This window comes from Argopecten irradians, chromosome 12 (assembly GCF_041381155.1).
Source record: "Argopecten irradians isolate NY chromosome 12, Ai_NY, whole genome shotgun sequence".
Lineage (NCBI taxonomy): Eukaryota > Metazoa > Mollusca > Bivalvia > Pectinida > Pectinidae > Argopecten > Argopecten irradians.
In genome coordinates, this window is record NC_091145.1 from 6,362,929 (window position 1) to 6,384,210 (window position 21,282).

Consider the following 21,282-nt stretch of genomic DNA (forward strand, 5'->3'; position numbering starts at 1 on the left):
ATTTGTTTCTTTATGATTTTTTTATGATTATATTTTCGACGATTTTACGTTTGTCAGGTATTCAGTAATTGTTAATATATATTTATTCCCTGCAATACAAGAATACATGTATTATATATCTGCGTATGGATCAGTTATGTTGTGTTCTGCGTATGGTTGTGTTGTGTTGTGTTGTTGTGTTGTTTTGTGGTTGCGTGTTGTATGTTGTTTGTTGTGTGTTGTAGTTGTGTGATGCTGTGTTGTTATGTTATGTGTTATTGTGTTGTTTTGTATTGTGTTGTTATGTGTGGTTGTGTAATGTTATTGTGTTGTGTGATATTGGCGTGTTGTTGTATGCTGTGTGGCTGTGTTTGCGTTGTGTTGTTTTTTGTTCCGTGTTTGTGTAATGTATTGTTGCGTTATGTTGTGTGATGTTGTGTTTTTGTGGTTGTTAGGTGGTGTTGTATTGTTGTTGTGTTGTGTGTTGTTGTTGTGTTGTGTGTTGTGGTGTGGTTGTGTTGTGTGTTGGTGTGGTGTGTGATGTGTTGTTGTATGATGTTTTGTTGTGTGATTTTGTGTTGTGTTATGTTGTGTGATGTTGTCGTGTGTTATGTTGTTGTGTATTATTGTGTTGTGTGTTGTTTTTGTGGTGTGGTGTTGTATTGTTGCTGCGTTGATGTGTGGTGTGGTTGTGTTATGTGTTGTTGTGTGATGTTTTGTTTTTATGTTGTGTTGTGAGGCGTGTTGTGTGTTGTGTGTTGTTGTTATGTGGTGTTGTGTTGTTGTTGCGTGTTTGTGTGATGTGTTCTTGTGTTATTTTGGTTTGTTGTGTTGTGTTTGTGTGTGTTGTTGTGTTGTTGTTCGATGTTGTATTAATATTGCGTGGTTGTGTGTTGTGGTGTGGTTGTGTAATGTATTCTTGTGTTGTGTGGTTTTGTGTTGTGTGATGTTGTGTTTAGTGTGATGCGTTTGTGTGTATTTTGTGTGATGTTGTGTTATTTTTGTTGTGTTGTGTGATGTGTTGTTGTGTTGTTGTGTTGTGGTGTGTTGATGTGCTGTGTGATGCTGTGTGGTTTCGTGGTGTTGTGGTGTCGTGTTGTGTTGTTGTGTAAAAATGAGTTCTTATGGGGTCATTTTTCAACGGGGTCTATTTTCAACGGGTCGGTGTAAAAAGTGCGCTTAAAGTTCAGTTTTCAACGGTTTTCGGGGTCATTTTTCAACGTTGAAAAATGACCCGAGGAGGGAGTAATGGTAGATACTGTATACATCCTCGATACTTCAGGGGTTACTATCACTGACTTTATATCCACGTCCGTGATAGTAACTCCTGGAGTATCGGGAATGCACTGTGTAGTGATACTATAGTTTGGATAAAAGTGTTAAACTAAACGGACAGACAATGAAATGCCGATTTTGAAGTATTGATTATTTCTAAGCATTTGATATTTGTTTAAATCATCCTTATGATTGATACTCAAGGGGTTCCGATCACTTACGATCTCTACACCTCTGGACTATGTCATAGTAAAACTGGAGGCAACAGAACAATCCTTCGATATGTACATCCAAAAAGCCGTATAAAGGTACATTGTGATTGATTGTATGGCTTTTAAGCTGGGTGTCACACACTCTCCTTCTCGGACCTCTCTCTGCAATCTTCAAAGGAAAGCGATGCATCCCTGTGATTGGTTCGATGTTTTCCCCTGCGCTATCTTCAGGTTTACTACAAGATAATTCAGGGGTGTAGAGATTGTAAGTGATCGGAATCCCTGGAGTATCGAGGATGCCATGAGATGGTGTAGCATTAGTGATATATACAGGTATATGATAACGCCCTGAAGTATCGAGGATGTCCGTCCGCGTTCTGTCGACGATCAGTGGACCGACCCTATTTAAAGAAACTAAAAAAAAAACAAGCTTAATCTCTGATCTACCATAACCAGGTCTATATATATATATATCTATGTGGTTGTTTATAAATTGAATAGCAATAGAATGTGCAGGTCCGTTTGAATTCGTTATTTAAAAAAAAACTGAAATAGTATTTGTAGCGCTTTGTACTCGATCTCGGCGTGCATATTTCGCACTCCTGTATGGGCTTGAAGAAACACACATATTTAAATTTAGGTACGTTTTATGCGTAACAATAGGCTGCGTGTGTAGAAATACCGTTTCTTTCATATTATAGGGAAATGCGTATATAAAAACAATCGCGCAATGCGTGTGCTTATAATTCCGTTATGAACAACGTTCCGTATTAGGATCACACGTTTGTTTATCTTCGTCAGTGACCATGGGCAGTATTGTCTGGATGCTTGCCCTCTGGAATATAAATGATTTCCTGTTACACATATGAATTTCACCATCGCATGCGTGTGGCTATCATATAGCTAGCGGTGCGCGGCTACATGTGTGTTCACCGCCAGTGTGTACGAGCGGAGCAGACGACAAAGAACAGTGTGCGCCTAGCTAGCTAGCGATCTGCGATAATCGATAGCTGATACTTCAGAGACCGCGTGCGAGGTCTTGAAACATTCGATTGAAAAGATTTGAAATCTTGTTGGACAAAATGAGTAAATCAACGATATCTACGGACGATATGGTCACAGCTGATTTAAGGCTGTTGAAAGAAAAAGAGGTAAGTGAATTATTCCATGTGTTTAACACATGTATCTAATTTTTCTGTTTGATAATTAGTTCGCTGTGAGGATGAAAGGGAAAAAACGGCACCTACACACCATCTTGTTTTTATATTTCCTTTGGGTGTTTTTGCCACCATCTCCCAGCTGTAGACAGGGCAATTTTAAACCCGTTACTTACTGGTTTGCTATGGCAGAAGTATTTTTAAATGTATGTTTCCTCTTAGATCTGTTCTCATGTACAATATGTATCTGACTCACCTTTTAAGACATGGAAAATACCACCAAGATAATTAGCATAAAGTATTTATGGTCGAAAATTGAGGATTGGGCCATGCTTGTACGATTATTAGTTATATGGCAGATGAAAACTAAAAGAGTAAAATAAATTCGTATCATACCGACGTAGACTACATTTGTACATGTACAATGGTAAAATATGTTCATGTAAGTAACCTCAATATTTTTTCCCAATTTTCCGATGCTTTGTTCTCTCATAGTAATTACTATTATATGAAAGCTTGAATCTCTTTTTGATAAAATATTTCCGAATTAATTACATTTTTCTAGTGTTTAGCAAAAATAGCAAATCTAATGAATGTTTCTGAAATTACCACTCCCTAAAATTTTACAAAGTTGGATTCTTCAACCATACATAGGCAAGATCGATGTTGCAATCATGACTGGACTTGAAGACTGATAAGGGCTTTTCTTTGAAAAGGGCCCATTACATATTTTACTTGAGATGACATATTGAATGAAATAGACTATTGCTATATGACCTTGTCAAACTCTTTTTATGAAATACAAAGGTTAAATCCTATACTGTATTTGATGTTTTTATTTGACACCTAGCTACAGTACCAAGGTAATCAATATCTTAGGCCATGCAAAAATAATATGTGTTTCTAGTCATACCCATTAGGCCCTTCTTCATTTAATTTTTTTTCAACTCTAAATTCTTGCAGACTGATTTATAAATTATTCTATGAATTTAAGTCCTTAATTGCATGAGTCTACAAATCAGAATCTATACATGAAATTCTTACTATATATAGGCAAAAAACAACCATTTTGATTGATGGCTTGTTGACAGATTGATATAAAATGCTTTGGGCTATAGGCACACATGCACACACACTACAGGGTCACACCATAGGATTACTGGAAACACTAACAATTCCTGGTATAATGTACCCAGGTTGTGAAAATAGTTTTATGAAATAAAAAATTCTCTGCCATAAACTATCCGCCCTTTCTGGTTTTAGCAGAAACACTGTTTTTTTATCAACATTCAAGCCCATTGAGATCTTTGGATTGTAGATTTGACCATGATAAAAATCCCATATTGTATTAGAGAAACATCATGGGAATATTAAAAAAAAAAAAAATATTAATCATATATTAATTATATATAAAGAATGATTCAATTGATTGATCAGATACAATATTCTTTTTGAGCGCCTCAGTCCTGCTGAAATTTTAATGCCTTCCCTTTTAAGAAGGAGTGTACTCCTAAAGTAAGGAACGGAGCATAATGAAAAGACCAGAAATGGGTACTCAGGTTTGTTCTAGATAAAATCTGTCGTTGACTTAAACCTTAAGAAATGGGTAAAATGACTCGGCGAGGTCTCAGAATACAGATAGGTCTAATCGTGATCAAGGAAACCCGACCTTAAAATGTTGTTTAATACTTCCTTATGGAAGCTAGAATTTAGCACTGAACATTCACAATCATTCTTGTTTACAGAGTCAATTGTAGCAAGTATGAATTGAAATTTTTGAAAAAATGGCAAAATTATTTAGATTTCATATTGATTATAATTTTTCGATCATTTTAATTGGTCAATTTTTATCACTGTACACTGCATTTTATCCGTATCTATTACCATGTTTTACTGCAAATAAGGCCTTCCACCCAGAAAATACATAAAGATCAATTGTGGTAGGGGAGAACTTAATAACCCCATCTGATCATGGATATGCTAGACCTCCATCTTGGATTCTGAACATCTGCTGTCATCAAATATTAGCAAGATGTTGTAGTATTGATGATAATAAAACCACACAAATAAAATTCAATAAAATTTGTAAAGACAACATAGAAATACCTGATCAGAGTGTGCTAACTATAGCTGACATGAAGAATTAGACTGTACTGCAGCTGCTTAAATTAAAAATGGCCAATCAAGTTTGAACCTGGAACTTTCCAAAATCTCTTAAGAACATAATTATACAGCTATATCAATTATATAAGCTGCCTGCTATGGACTATCCGTCCCGTTTTTTTACCCTAGTACATGTAGTAAATTCATCATTCTTTCACGTTCAAAACCTTTAAATGCTAGTTCAGGTATCCCATGAGTTTCAGTTGATCAATATATATCAATTATAAATTATTCCTGTAAATGTCATTTGTCTATGATTTGCCGTACTGTAAACATGATTTTAATTAACAAAAGTCAAATTTTAGTGGAAATGCGAAAGATTTATTAGCTTAAATCTTAATTAGCGCAATTCTTTACAAATTTTTTTGTTGTGCATGAATGAGCGCTTCAACGACAACGCAAAATGCTGAAATAAAACTACCACATAAATTAGTGCATTTACAGTATTTGAAACAAGGTTTGCAGGTAATGTGCAAGAGGAATGGAAAATGCACAAGCAGACAAACGATTTGAGCGCAGATTCTCTACAATCTAGACAGGTGGTCTATCAATTATTGAGAATATTACCTAGTTGTTGATTCACCCAAGTCGGAGTTTCACATAAATTTGGTTATGACTACCGTAGTTTGATTATTTACATTGAATAGTTACAATGAAACATATGGAGTTCATCGTCGATCAGTCTTTTCTGCTCCAGTGCTTCAGTTCAGATGCGTATAATACAATGTACATGATAAAATACCAATTGAAAATCAATCAATTACCCCTGAAAATTGTATGAAAGTGTACAAATTAAATTACCCCTACAATATTTGTCTGACTTTATCTTTCCTAATGCTTCCCTAGGCGCCACCTCACTTTTGGCCTTGAGTTGAGCGTTCGCCCCTGTGAGAAGGCTCTGGGTTCTGTCCCCTGGCCGAGACGCACCAAAGTCTATAAAAGTGGTAGTTTCTGCTCCCGCTTATAGCGCTCAGCATACAGGGAGTATGGGACGACTGGTTTGCCCGTTGTCAGTATAATGTGACTGGGTGGGGTGTGTTGCTTGGTGTCTTCGGCGGCATGCTTCAGTGATATAGCACTATAAAAAGGGCAACAGTTCCACTATACAAGAAGACACAACATGAATATACAGCAGTCTCCCAAAACACGCACCTCGCACAACATACACACAACACACGGCATACATGGGAGGCCGTCCTTACATGACCATAGCTGTTAATAGGACGTTAATTAATCAAACAAACAAACAAAACAAAGTATTAATTAATTCAACCCAATTAGTATGAACGTTTCCATCCAAAAATAAAATCAGATGAATTCCAGTCATTTTCAGGAGTCTGTTAACTGTTTCAGAAGGATATTTGCACAATTACTAGCTTAATATCTGTTACTTTATACTAAAACCACATAACTTTTATCGAAATATCTCTGTAAAGTTTTGGGTTTGCACAGCTAGAAGTCAGAGTTGTATCCCCCGATCCTTCAAAAGTGTGATTTTAATATTTTAATAACCCACATATGTCCCCTTAAAAAAATCATCTGGAGCGCTAGCGCTGCTGGTCAATATATAATACATTATGTACATCTAAATATATTCTTTGTGAAATTCTTCTTTATATACATACAATAACATGTGTCATCCCTAATTACCACAGTATAATTATAATTTATGATTGTGTCAAGTTTATTTTATATACATACACACAAAATTTTGTCACACAGGAAATAATATGTAGTTTGACCTAAATTCCCATGGTAAAGTGTAAAAATGGATAACAAAATTTTATCAATAGGTCTATAAGACAATGCTGGTATAAAATGTTAGATTCTTTCATAAATATGTATATATGTACTACATGAACTTTTAAAATGAAACATTGACTTGCTGATACTCTTGGCCATGGGCTTTATGCATTGCAAAAGATAACTTGCAATCATGTACATTTATACATGTAATTGTAGTGAAAATGTTTTAATTACTATAGAACTGGATCTTGAATGATAGTTTTTACATGTACATGTATATGCAGTATACTATTTATGAAAGCTTTGCTATTAAAACTAAGCCAGTCATATTTTTCATATATGAAAACCTGTTTAAATTGCCAGAAGGACAGTTTATCAAGTCTTCTTCATTATTTGATTAATCAGTGATTTTTCAGGGTATTTTGGGAAAAAGGTTTTTGTAACAAATTTGGAATTTTTTATCATGAAAAGAGCAGTTTTTGGAAAAAATTACCCATCACTGAACATGGTGTTATATTATAGGTGATTAGTTATTGTAAAAAAAGTAAACTGTTTCATTTTATCAAAAGGTGATGACGATCGCAACCGTTTCAAAGTAGTTTGTTAAATTAGATTAAATAACAAGGGGAGAGATTTCAGGGTTTTATTTGTTTTTCATCAATTTGATTTGGGAATTTTTTAGTATAATTGGGAAAACATAGGGGGGATTGGCATTGGGAATGGGGTCGTTTACCGACCCCAGTTATATAAGGAGAAAAATCACTGTTAATAATGATAGCTCCTTTTTCATTTGCATCTATCTTGTATGTGTACATTATAAGTAGAATTATAAAAACTTATTTGGCAATGAAACATACGACAGTCTTCTAAAGTAGTGCAAGCATGTACTGCAGATCATCCTGGAATACGACTTCAGCTGTTCTACCTACCAACAGCGCTCAACGGCTTAGAAAATATTTTGCTTGTTAAATGAGTACTGTATTTTAATATGCACCTGCATAAAATTCACCGTCATATTTTGTATATATTAAAGATTCAAATTGCTTCCTTGAACTTATCAGTATGGATTTGAGATTCATTATCAAAGCACAATGTTCTATTTAAAACATGAATAATTTCAATGACCAGACATGTTATGAGATAGCTGTTCTATTCAATGTCAGAATTAACAGGGCTTTTTCTCACTGCTTTGGGAATGGGGGCCTGTGGCTTTGAATTTGGGAAAATGTGTGACAAAACCAGGATTTGGGAAAAATTATGAAATATGAAATATAAAGCATAACAAATAAGATTTTTTATTTCCAACGTAGTTTAATTTATGTACTTTTTTGAAGCCAATTCACAAATATTTAAAGTCTTAATCAACTAAATTCATGCAATATTTTTGGATGGTTTTCAGGAAATTTTGATTTTTGGAAATTTAAGGCTTGAATTGGAAATTTTTTAGAGGTTTTGCCATGGGGAATGGGGCCGATTTTCGGCCTCAAATCATGTTGAAAAAAGCCCTGAAATAGTTTACCGTTTTTATTTCAAACCCTGTTCCTTATTCAGTTCTGGTATTTTGACTGATATTGTATAAGTAAAAACCTATCCAAATTATTTACTTTAGATCACAAACATGTAAAATAGCTACAAAGTATCGGTTTTAATTCAGATTTAGTAATTAGAAGCATTTGCAACAATGTCAATATGGCTCTCGGATCCTTAAACTTTATGTTTTATGTTTTATGTACTTGAGTCTAGTTTACCTTTAAACATAAACAATTTATATTCAGTCAAATGTACACATGCAGGTATGTGCAAGTACACAACGGTAAATAAAAAATGAAATTCCTAACAATGAATTCAAGCTCTCAAAGAATCATTCCGGTGTCAACATTGACATCAGCTTTATCAATGGTTAAAATTGTATGGTCTAAGACTTGCTGCATTTTTAGCCCACCATCATCAGATGGTGGGCTATTCAAATCGCATTTTGTCCGTGGTCCGTCCTTCCGTCCGTCCGTTAACAATACTTGTTATCGCTATTTCTCAGAAAGTACTGAAGGGATCTTTCTCAAATTTCATATGTAGATTACCTTAGGACTCTATTTGTGCATATTGCATTTTGGGACCGATTGGTTAACAAGATGGTCGCCAGGCAGCCATCTTGGATTTTGATAGTTAAAATTTGTTATCGCTATTTCTCAGAAAGTACTGAAGGAATTGTTCTCAAATTTTATATGTAGGTTCCCCTTGGGCCCTAGTTGTGCTAATTGCATTTTGGGACAGATCGGTCAACAAGATGGCCGCCAGGCAGCCATCTTGGATTTTGGTAGTATAAGTTTGTTATCGCTGTTTCTCAGAAAGTACTGAAGGGATCTTTCTCAAATTTCATCTGTAGGTTACCCTAGGATTGTTGTGCATAATGCATTTTGGGACCAATCGGTTAACAAGATGGCCGCCAGGCAGCCATCTTGGATTTCGATAGTTAAAGTTTGTTATCACTATTTCTCAGAAAGTACTGAAGGGATTGTTCTCAAATTTCTTATGTAGGTTCCCCTTGGGCCCTAGTTGTGCGTATTGCATTTTGGGACCGATCGGTGAACAAGATGGCCGCCAGGCAGCCATCTTGGATTTTGATAGTATAAGTTTGTTATCGCTATTCCTCAGAAAGTACCGAAGGGATCATTCTCAAATTTCATCTGTAGGTTACCCTAGGGCTCTTGTTGTGCATATTGCATTTTGGGACCAATTGATCAACAAGATGGTTGCCAGGCAGCCATCTTGGATTTTGATAGTTAAAGTTTGTTATTGCTATTTCTCAGAAAGTACTGAAGGGATTGTTCTCAAATTTCTTATGTAGGTTCCCCCAATGCCCTAGTTGTGCGTATTGCATTTTGGGACCTGATCGGCCGCCAGACCGCCATCTTGAATTTTAGTAGTTGAAGTTGTTACAGCTATTTATAAGAAAGTTCTTCAGTGATCTGTTTTAAAAGTTTGAAAAGTAGAGAAAAGTAGAGAAAAGATCCATCTATCAATTGCCAGACATAGATCAATCTTAGGTGGGCACCAAGATCCCTCTGGGATCTCTTGTTGACTAAGAAAAAGTATTTAAAGTGTTCTACATATTTTCTCTGCCTCTAAGAACTTTCCATATTTACCGATTTTTGTAAAGTTCACATCAAGTTTAACATGTACTTGTTTAAAATAGTTCGGAATTCCCTGAACTGTTCGAATCTATTCCGATCTCATCTGTACGGGTATTGGCAATGTTGGCCACATAAGACGACTCGCCAGATATATACGGGTATCACCCATGTCGGTCATGTGATGCAACTCGTTTTTCTGATATCACCTGGAAGTTTGAAACATGGCATTGACTGTGGGGGTTCTTTCAAAATGTGTGATATTTCATGCGACATTTACCACTGTCAATTGTACCACGGTATATTGGTGCATTTATAGATCTGAACCATTATATATATATAATACTCAGGGGATATATATATCCATACTCAGGGGTTTCATTATCTTTCAGGAGATGCGGTACAATTACAATTTCAGGGAGTACTTTTATATACTATCTGTTTGCTATCTATTGTATTTAGCTCAAATCAGACGGTACCACAGCCAGGTTTAACTGGCAAAAAGTACCGGGTACCACCTGATAATGAAACCCCTGCATACTCAGGATCACACATTGTAGGTTTTATGACAGTTTGTGATGATGAAAATTACAACAACAAAAAACTAATTAAGATCAGTTCAATGAAAATATAAATTTTGTATTACAGAAAGATTTGGAACAGTCTTCCAATGACTCGTCTAGCAACAGTTCACGAAGTACTGCCAGTGCCGATGAGACTTCACGCGGGAACTGGTCCGGGCGCCTAGACTTCCTGCTGTCCTGTATAGGGTACGCCATAGGTCTGGGGAACATCTGGAGGTTTCCATATCTCTGCTACAAAAATGGAGGAGGTAGGTCATTGTAATTAGGATATTAGGATTTATAAGTAAATATAAATGATACACTCACTTCATTAATGTATCTACGCAGATTTTCAATAAAACAATAATATATCCCTGACTAAATTCTCATATATTTTCATTTTCTGTCTTTGCTGTACAAATGCTAACCCACTTAGTGCGAAACCTGTATAATACGAAAGGATTCCAAGGGTCCCCAAGAATTTGTAATACAGTGGAACCTCCCGAAACCGATCATGGTCGGTGCATATAATTTCGGCCGGTTTAGAGAGAAGTGAACTGAATACCGATCATCATGATCCGGCTTTAATCGATTGGAAGTCGTTTTTAGCTCACCTGGCCCAAAGGCTGAGCTTATGTCATGGCGCGGCGTCCGTCGTCCGTCCGTCCGTCGTCTGTCGTCCGTCGTCCGTCCGTCCGTCGTCTGTCCGTCTGTCCGTCAACATTTCCTTTAAATCGCTACTAGTCATAGAGTTCTGCATGGATTGTAACCAAATTTGGCCACAAACATCCTTGGGGGAAGGGGAACAGAACTTGTATAAATTTTGGCTCTGACCCCCCGGGGGCAGGAGGGGCGGGGCCCAATAGGGGAAATAGAGGTAAATCCTTTAAATCGCTACTTGTCATAGAGTTCTACATGGATTGTAACCAAATTTGGCCAGAAACATCCTTGGGGGTAGGGGAACAGAATTTGTTATAAATTTTGGCTCTGACCCCCCGGGGGCAGGAGGGGCGGGGCCCAATAGGGGAAATAGAGGTAAATCCTTTAAATCGCTACTAGTCAAAGAGTTCTACATGGATTGTAACCAAATTTGGCTACAAACATCCTTGGGGGAAGGGGAACAGAACTTGTATAAATTTTGGCTCTGACCCCCTGGGGGCAGGAGGGGTGGGGCCCAATAGGGGAAATAGAGGTAAATCCTTTAAATCGCTACTAGTCATAGAGTTCTACATGGATTGTAACCAAATTTGGCCACAAACATCCTTGGGGGAAGGGGAACAGAACTTGTATAAATTTTGGCTCTGGCCCATCGGGGGCAGGAGGGTGCGGGCCCAATAGGGGAAATAGAGGTAAATCCTTTAAATCGCTACTAGTCATAGAGTTCTGCATGGATTGTATAAATTTGGCCAGAAAACATCCTTGGGGGAAGGAAAGAACTTTTATAAATTTTGGCTCTGACCCCCCCCCCCCCCTCCAGGGGCAGGAGGGGCGGGGCCCAATAGGGGAAATAGAGGTAAATCCTTTAAATCGCTACTTGTCATAGAGTTCTACATGGATTGTAACTAAATTTTGCCACAAACATCCTTGGGGGAAGGGGAACAGAATTTGTATAAATTTTGGCTCTGACCCCCCGGGGGCAGGAGGGGCGGGGCCCAATAGGGGAAATAGAGGTAAATCCTTTAAATCGCTACTAGTCATAGAGTTCTACATGGATTGTAACCAAATTTGGCCACAAACATCCTTGGGGGAAGGGGAACAGAACTTGTATAAATTTTGGCTCTGACCCCCCGGGGGCAGGAGGGGGGGGCCCAATAGGGGAAATAGAGGTAAATCCTTTAAATCGCTACTTGTCATAGAGTTCTACATGGATTGTAACCAAATTTGGCCACAAACATCCTTGGGGGAAGGGGAACAGAACTTGTATAAATTTTGGCTCTGACCCCCCGGGGGCAAGGAGGGGCGGGGCCCAATAGGGGAAATAGAGGTAAATCCTATAAATTGCTACTAGTCGTAGAGTTCTGCGTGGATTGTAACCAAATTTGGCCAGAAAACATCCTTGGGGGAAGGGGAACAGAACTTGTATAAATTTTGGCTCTGGCCCCCCGGGGGCTGGAGGGGTGGGGCCCAATAGGGGAAATAGAGGTAAATCCTTTAATTCGCTACTAGTCATAGAGTTCTGCATGGAATGTAACCAAATTTGGCCAGAAATATCCTTGGGAGAATAAGAACTGAGTTTGTATAAATTTTGGCTCTGGTCCCCGGGGCAGGAGGGGCGGGGCCCAATAGGGGGGAATTATAGGTAAATTCTATAAATTGCTACTTAATTGTCCTAGAGTTTTGTATGGATTGTAACTAAATTTGGCCACAAACATCCTTCGGGGTAGGAGAACAGAACTTGTATAAATTTTGGCTCTGACCCTCAGGGGGCAGGATGGGCGGGGCCCAATAGGGGAAATAGAGGTAAATTCTATCAATCGCTACTTGTCCTAGAGTTCTGCATGGATTGTAACCAAATTTGGCTACAAACATCCTTGGGGGAAGAGGAACAGAACTTGTATAAATTTTGGCTCTGATCCCCTGGGGGTAGGAGAGGTGGGGCCCAATAGGGGAAATAGAGGTAAATCCTATAAATTGCTACTTGTTGTAGAGTTCTGCATGGATTGTAACCAAATTTGGCCACAAACATCCTTGGGGGAAGGGGAACAGAACTTGTATAAATTTTGGCTCTGACCCCCCGGGGGCAGGAGGGGCGGGGCCCAATAGGGGAAATAGAGGTAAATCCTTAAATCACTACTTGTCATAGAGTTCTACATGGATTGTAACCAAATTTGGCCAGAAACATCCTTGGGGGAAGGGAACAGAACTTTTATAAATTTTGGCTTGACCCCCCGGGGGCAGGAGGGGTGGGGCCCAATAGGGGAAATAGAGGTAAATCCTTTAAATCGCTACTTGTCATAGAGTTCTACATGGAATTGTAACCAAATTTGGCCAGAAATATCCTTGGGGAAGGGGAACAGAGTTTGTATAAATTTTGGCTCTGATCCCCTGGGGGCAGGAGAGGCGGGGCCCAATAGGGGAAATAGAGGTAAATCCTTTAAATCGCTACTTAATTGTCCTAGAGTTTTGTATGGATTGTAACTAAATTTGGCCACAAACATCCTTGGGGGTAGGAGAACAGAACTTGTATAAATTTTGGCTCTGACCCTCAGGGGGCAGGAGGGGCGGGGCCCAATAGGGGAAATAGAGGTAAATTCTATCAATCGCTACTTCTCATAGAGTTCTGCATGGATTGTAACCAAATTTGGCCAGAAACATCCTTTGTGGAAGGGGAACAGAACTTGTATAAATTTTGGCTCTGACCCCCAGGGGGCAGGAGGGGTGGGGCCCAATAGGGGATTTAGAGGTTGATATTAAAATTTTCAGAAAGAAACAATGAACCTGTATTCAGAAAATTATTTGGCCCAGTAATGATAAATGAATATTCTCCACCTCATAAAGCTGACTCGCCCTTAAATGACCTTCAGAAATAATCCAAATTACATTCTTCCACCAGAAAAATCAAACATATGAATAGCATATCGAATAAAAGTGCTAATAATTAATTTTCTCTTTGTTTCTGGCTCTCTGATTGGCCTATTCATTTTTTTCATTCTACGATGAAAAAAAATTAATCTGAGAATGGCGCGGAAACCTGACGTTATCGTGACATTACAATAGAAACATTGACGTTGCGTATCAATTTGGAAAAAATTATCCGCTACGCGGATTCACACAGTTTGCAAACAAAATTTCTTTCATAACCCGATGAAATAAAAAAATAGTGACTTCAATGCATGCTTAAATATGTTTTCTGTAACTTGTAGGAGCTTTCCTCATCCCCTACACCATATTCCTGGTTCTCTGTGGGATCCCTCTGTTTTTCATGGAGGTCATATTTGGACAGTTTGGAAGTCTCAGTCCAATAACCATCTGGAGGATCTGTCCACTCTTCAAAGGTAAGTCTCCAGCTTTATGCTTCAGCATATATTATGTACTGGAAACCAACTTTCTTTCGCGGCTACTTGTAAATTCGAGATTTCCATTTTAAAACAAGTTCGTGAAGATTAGCATTCGCATATTTGAAAATTGATTGGAAATTCTTTTCATTTTATACATTAGGTGTACTGGTATATATTTTTATGTGGAGATAAAGTTTCACAAAATTCACAAAGGTAAATCGCAGACAAAAGAAAATTGGTTTATAATATGCATGCAATGATGTTTTTTGAAAGTGATTTAGAATTAGCAAATATCAATCACTGCCAAAAAGGTTTCAATTTCAAGAAATATTGAGCTTTCTGACTGTAAATTATGAAAATTAAAACTGCTGCGAAAAAATTTATTATGAACATTTAGTAGCCAAGAAAATAAGTTTTAATACAGTACCCTGAAGTATTTCTCCCATACTTCACAAACAAAAAAGTAGTTATTCTTTGGTTGCTACAAGGAAAGATTGCTTTGTTTCGCACATGATAGTAAAGGCAGTTCACATGTGCTAGACAGTTACATCATGAATACATGCAGTGCGATTGCTGCTGCAGCGTTTACATTAAAGATGACGTCATTACTGTTTACTAATAAAGACATTCCTGTGGTGATGTCATGATGGTAATCTGGTGAAACTGCTGAGTAGCTGGACATTTCATTTCTCTTTACATTTTGGAAAAAAAATAATTATATACATGAGTGTGTCAAGTGGACAGGGTTATCATGATCCTCATGCGTGTAAAAAATAAGTTTGGCTGTTCCACACTCGGCATGCCTTATGCTGGCTGGTCTATCCTTGTTTGATAAGAAGGAATATCTGCAGTATCACTCATACTCCTATATAGAAATAAAAAAAAATAAAAAAAATCTTTAACTGACATCAGATTTAGAGAATCTAATCTATCTTGGATCTCTTTATATTTTGACCTATATATGTTAATAAAAACTGTATACATTTGCACAGATTTGATGATAATTATTAATGTCATCAGGATATATCACATTGTTAATTATATAGTTAACAGGTTTGTGGTAGACTTTTATAATTTCTTCCTTGTGTATTCATTTATCAATACAAGGGAGATGAAATATCTACTCACTTGAGCATCTATTTCCTGTACAAGCAGGGCCTACGGATGGACATTACCTTATAACTCTTTCAAAATTGATTTCCAAAGTAAACAGTACATCAATCACAAAGACCTTATAAACAGTACATCAATCACTTGATAGAAAATTATGTTTTATGAAATGCAATATACCTAGAATTTAACATTTTCATTTATAGTTAAATAATATTGGCAATTTGTCATATGTTTTATGCAAATTTTATGGGATTAACACAGATCTTATCTATTTGAATAAGTCATTTTCAGAAGAAATATGCAAATAACATTTCTTGATAGAAAAAATTATGTTTAAAGCAAATGCATGAGATTATGCAAATCCTTGAATTGTAAGGTCTTATTCACTTCTTGTCAGATTTTCAATGAAACTGTGGTATGTTAATGCAAATAAAAATTACCCATTTGTTTTTAAAATCTCGAACTGCCAAAGGACAGGTGTAATAGGCGGAGATGGCATTTTTGCACCTCCGTTTGATTTTGCACCCCCACACACATATATATATATATATGTACATTATATATGAACAGGCAATAATATGGTATATTTACAATTTGCACTGACATGGACTAAATAACCATGCTTTCTAGTATTATCATTATCAGGGTATAATGATAGCACAATTGTTGTGGGAATAGTCGATGGCATAGCTACGTTGGGTCATGACCTCACTTTTGGTGGGAATAACATATGAATGACTCTATTCCAATCAGCTGTTCAATAGAACTCATTGACGATGACGGGAGAGAAAAAAATATGGGTATTTTAATAAAAAAAAATATGCAACTGCCACGAGAATAAATTATATTCATTTACATGAAAAACTGTAAATATGAGGAAAAGATTTTTATTTTGTCAAGGTTATGAGGGTATAGTGATACTGGAGCCCGTGTAAATTTAATCTAACCCGGCTTTGCTGGGGTTCCATAATTTACATGTGCTCCATTATCATTATACCCTCATAACCTCAACAAAATAAAAAATTTACACATGCTCCATTACCATTATACCCTCATAACCTCAACAAAATAAAAATCAATTCCTTAAATAATTATATTAGAACATCTCTATGTAAATAAAAACTGTACTCATTTGCACAGATTTGATAACAATTGTAACAGCTAGGCTTTAATTGTACATAGTGAAACAGTCGCCTTCTAGAATTTTCCTTTAGCTCAGTCAGTAGAGCGATGGACCAATAAGTCCAGGGTTACAGGTTCTAACCCGCCTGGCAGCAAATTACTCCAAGTCAAATTAGTCTCACCCTCTTACATTCGGTGCCATAGACCGCCCCCAAGTGGAAGTATTGGAGCCTTCCTTGGAGAGAGAATCTGGGTTGGTTTGTGTCCGAGGGTTAACACATTACTGTGGCCTTCTAGCTTAAGAGCTAGGGGAAATTTCCCTTTAGCTCATTCTGTAGAACAGCAGAACAGTAAGTCTGGGGTCGTGGGTTCGAGCCCGGCTGGCGGCACACTATTCTTGCTCTGTTACACGATTATTAATGTCAGTCCTTGTAAATACGGATGTTACATAACTTACAGAGAAATTAATTCATGTGGTAATACAGGTAAGATGTACATTATTATGCAGCCTGAGTAACATGAAGGATACATCAGTGTTAATGATGATTTTTGGTATGAATGAAAAAAAAATTCACAGGAGGTTATACGTATCCTCAAGAGCTAATTGGAATGTGAAATGTAGTTAGAAGCCTTAATAATTCAACATTCAGTCAAAATGAAGGCCTTTGGGTATAGCTTGTTCTTTCATTGTTATGGGCATCCTTTAGCTTCCTAGCTTCTATTTCAATGGCTGCCTTTAGTAAAAGTTAATGACATCTGAACAGGATATCTTAAGATTTTAATCAATTTTATGTTTAGAAAATTTGGTAAAAATATCTGTGATTAGTAAAGCATTAAAAGATGAAGGATATTGATAGGATTCTACCCAAGGGGCAAAATTTTTTATAAATTTCTGTAGGCTTGCTGAGGGTAATACTACATTTCGTGATACCAATGAAGGATATGATTTACCTTATCATCCTTCTATGAATTTTCAATTTGACTAGTACAGCATTTCTAAATTCAACTTTTTATTACAGATATTTAAAGTTATATGTGCCATAATTTTTATACTCATGAATCAAGACCAGCTTTTAATATGTTATTCAACACCAGAAATTACCAACATTTTGAGAATTACAAGTATTTCAACACATTGGTTTTAATTTTACAAGTGCCAATAAAAGCTGTAAATGATTTTAAGCAGTACTATCTACAATTGGTACATGCGGTTAGACCATGAAGCCAAATTGGGGTGTATATAAATTTCCTTTCACATTTTGAGCTCACCTGGTCCGAAGGCTTATGCCATACCATGACGACTGGCGTCCGACTTGCGACATCCGTCGTCCGTCGTCTGTCCGTCCATCCGTCAACAATCGACTTCTTCTCCATAACCGCTGGTCGGATTTCAACAAAATTTGACTGGTAGCATCCTTATGGGCTACTAACTAAAAATTGTACAAATGATGGAGCTAACCCCCCAGGGGCCTGAGGGGCAGAGCAAAAAAGGGGTCAGTTTGGCTATTTATATATAAACGACTTCTTCTCTGAAACTAAACATAGGATAGCACCCATAATGCAATGGTAGCATCCTTATAGGGTGGGGATTCAAAATTATGCAAATGATGGGGCTAACCCCCCGGGGCCTGAGGGGCGGGGTCAAAAGGGGTCAATTAGGCTATTTCCATATTAGTTTTTAAGCCTCCTTTTTGAGGCCTCATTTCAATTGCTTGACGTAGATCAAAACTATCAAAACCGTATAGGTTTGCAATAATTTTGTCTTATTAAACACCTTTTCATTTTTTTCAAATGAAATTTAGGCCTGAAGAGGGCTTATAGGGATGAGGCACTAATTTGGTCGAATATGGTAAATTTATAAAATGGCTGTCTATACATTTGTCTAATAGAACAGGATGAATAGGCCTACATTTTTTTTGTAATATATTGCAGCTAGTATTGACAAAGAAAAATTTTCTAGTTTCCAAATGTACTAATATGGATTTATTTCCAAGTCCCTAATTCTGTGAAAATTATAGGGCAACAGAAAAATATAAGGTTTTTGAGTATTATTAGTTTAACATCCTATTAACAGCCATGGTCATGTAAGGAAATGCCAAATTTGTTAGTGGAGGAAAGTCGGAGTACCCAGAGAAAAACCTCCAACCAGCGGTCAGTACCTGGCAACAGTCATGATCAGTATCATTGGTTCAGATATGATTATCAATGTGTGATTCAGTGAGATATATGGAACATTAAAGTTGGGAAGAATCAGTCAAAAATTGTAGTGGTGATTGAGTATTGATGTTTATCATATAATTGTAGACAGAGCATTAGGGTTAGAAAGAGAGACTTTCATAATTCTGTTTGGTAATTACATTCGTAGAAGGTTTATAAATATATAAGGCATATCATACCTGTTTGTGGGTTAGAAAGAAAGACTTTCATAATTCTGGTTATACTGTTATTATCCCCCGGCCGCCCAACGAAGTTGGCGGGGGATATATATATTAAATGGGTTCCATCCGTCCGTACGAATGGTTTCCGGAGCATAACTTTAAAACCAGTAGAGATATTTCCACGAAACTTCATACACACATTGGTCTTATGGTCTCGTAGTGCCTTTTGCTATTTTAAGGTTTTCTCTTTTTGTACTTTTTTTTGTAACCATGGAAACATTGCTGAAAATGGCAGATATTTGTGTAAGAATCGTTTCCGGAGCACAACTCTAAAACCAGCGGAGATATTTCCATGAAACTTCATAGACACATTGTTCTTATGGTCTAGTAGTGCCTTTTGCTATTTTTAGGTTTTCATTTTTTGCACTTTTTCCGAAACCATGGAAACATTGCTGAAAATATCATATTTTTGTACCAGGTTCGTTTCTGCAGCATGACTGGAAAACCGTTGAGATATATGCACGCAACTCCATAGGCACTTTAGTCTTATGGTCTAGTAGCTCCTTTTGCTATTTTAAGGTTTTCACTTTTTGTACTTTTTTCTGTAACCATGGAAACATTGCTGAAAATGGCAGATTTTTGTGTAAGAATCGTTTCCGGAGCACAACTCTAAAACCAGCAGAGATATTTCCATGAAACTTCATAGACACATTGTTCTTATGGTCTAGTAGTGCCTTTTGCTATTTTTAGGTTTTCACTTTTTGTGCTTTTTTTCTGTACCCATAGAAACATTGCTGAAAATATCATATTTTTGTAGCAGGTTCATTTCCGGAGCATAACTCTAAATGCAGCAGAGATATTTCCACGAAACTTCATAGACACATTCTTTTTATGGTCTAGTAGTACCTTTTGCTATTTTTAGGTTTTCTTTTTTGCACTTTTTCCGTTACCATGGAAACATTGCTGAAAATATCATGGTAAATGTTACTTTGCAAAACTCCACCCATCTTTGTGTATATAGTCTAATATAAATGTCAAGGCTGTATACCTGATTCAACAATTGCAGCCCCGCTCTACTTGAATTATACTCCATCTTTCTTTAGCTCATTATCAACTTCCTTTTTCCTGGTTTTTTTCATACACGTAAGTCTCCAAAATCAAACTTACTTCAGTTTTGATATCTCCATTGGCGTGGGATCTGAATGACTATGTCCTTGTACTTCTCTGTTATAGGTATTGTGCGAGGGCCTACAGGCATTTTGTGAACTATCTATATCTTTCAGCTGTTGTAGTAAACCTTGGTTTTACATGTATCTGATAAACTGTGAAGTTTACTTCCAGAGAGCTCTACCACAGAATCAACAATACACACAATTTGTATCAGGGCAATAATTATCTTCTAAATCCTCTTCTCTTTCATCGGGATTCTTTGGTCGTTTCCTGGGTAAGCCAAAAAGATCATTGTATCTGGATGTAGACCACCAGTGAAGTTCTTTGTTTATAAAACAAACTATGGGCTCTCTTCCAAAGTTAAGATGCTTTTAGCCATAGGCTCTTTCAATGCTTTGTTGCATTTCATAAAATACTACCTTACAGAATAAGGCAAAATTTATATACCGTATTAGACCTAATAAGCGCCCAGGGCGCTGGAAAAATTAAAAAAAATGAGAAGGTGCTAAGAAGACGAAATTATTGCAAATCTATACAGTTGAGTGTAGTTTTGGTCTTTATTTATGCCTGGACAGTTGAAATTGAGGCCTCAAAGAGGGGGATGGGCGCTTATAGGGACATGGGCGCTTATTGGGTCGAATACGGTAGATGCTTTTAGCCAACTAGAAGGCCTTTTCTTGAACTAATTATATAAGGCATGCTCTTTCATGCTTAAAATACTTCCTACCAAAATAAGGCAAAATTTAGATATTTTAGGGTTTTTTTCACTGCAGTAAAACTTGTCTACAAAGACCAACAAAGGAAGTAAGAAATATGGTCTCTATAGCCAAGTTATGTTGAATTTTACCATTTTGGATCTTGAAAAAGTGGTCTTATTATGCAGTTAATTTTTATACAGATGTGGTTGCTGCTAGAGGTAGGTTTAGTTGTATTAGGCCTAGAAGGTCTATGCTGAGAAATCACTACTAAATAATTCATAAAAGTGTTCTATTTTCTTCCTAGCGATTTAGTGTGTTTCATCTAGGTTGCCACGTGAAACATATAATTTATCTGTTGTGGCCTAGACTACTCCTCCCATTAATTATGTACTGTTTCCCGCTAAAGCCTACACCACTTTGGTCTGCACTAATGAAATAAATATGAATTATTCCAGTACAGGATGTTTTTGGAAGCACGCAAAAGGTCTATACAATTGTCGTTATCAGGGAAAATAAATTACATTGATTGTGTTCATTCATTCTAGGTAAACTGGAAATCTGCACAAGGTATACACAGTTT

The 21,282-nt window shown here is 36.9% G+C and overlaps 1 protein-coding gene across 4 annotated transcripts in view; it reads left to right on the top strand.

The window, feature by feature from the left end:
- Positions 1-2,211: 2,211 nt before the first annotated feature.
- The window catches only part of LOC138304600 (sodium- and chloride-dependent glycine transporter 1-like), a 35,320-nt gene continuing 16,249 nt past the window's right edge, over positions 2,212-21,282 (top strand). For 3 of the 4 annotated variants that reach the window (XR_011205602.1, XR_011205603.1, XM_069244765.1), the window contains exons 1-3: positions 2,212-2,617; positions 10,309-10,492; positions 14,087-14,218. Coding sequence is in view for 1 of the 4 variants with exons in the window: in XM_069244765.1 (XP_069100866.1) it covers positions 2,549-2,617; positions 10,309-10,492; positions 14,087-14,218 (385 nt within the window). In the remaining 3 variants the exon portion in view is untranslated. The remainder of the gene's footprint in view (positions 2,618-10,308; positions 10,493-14,086; positions 14,219-21,282) is intronic. The other variant, XR_011205604.1, reaches the window with a different exon arrangement.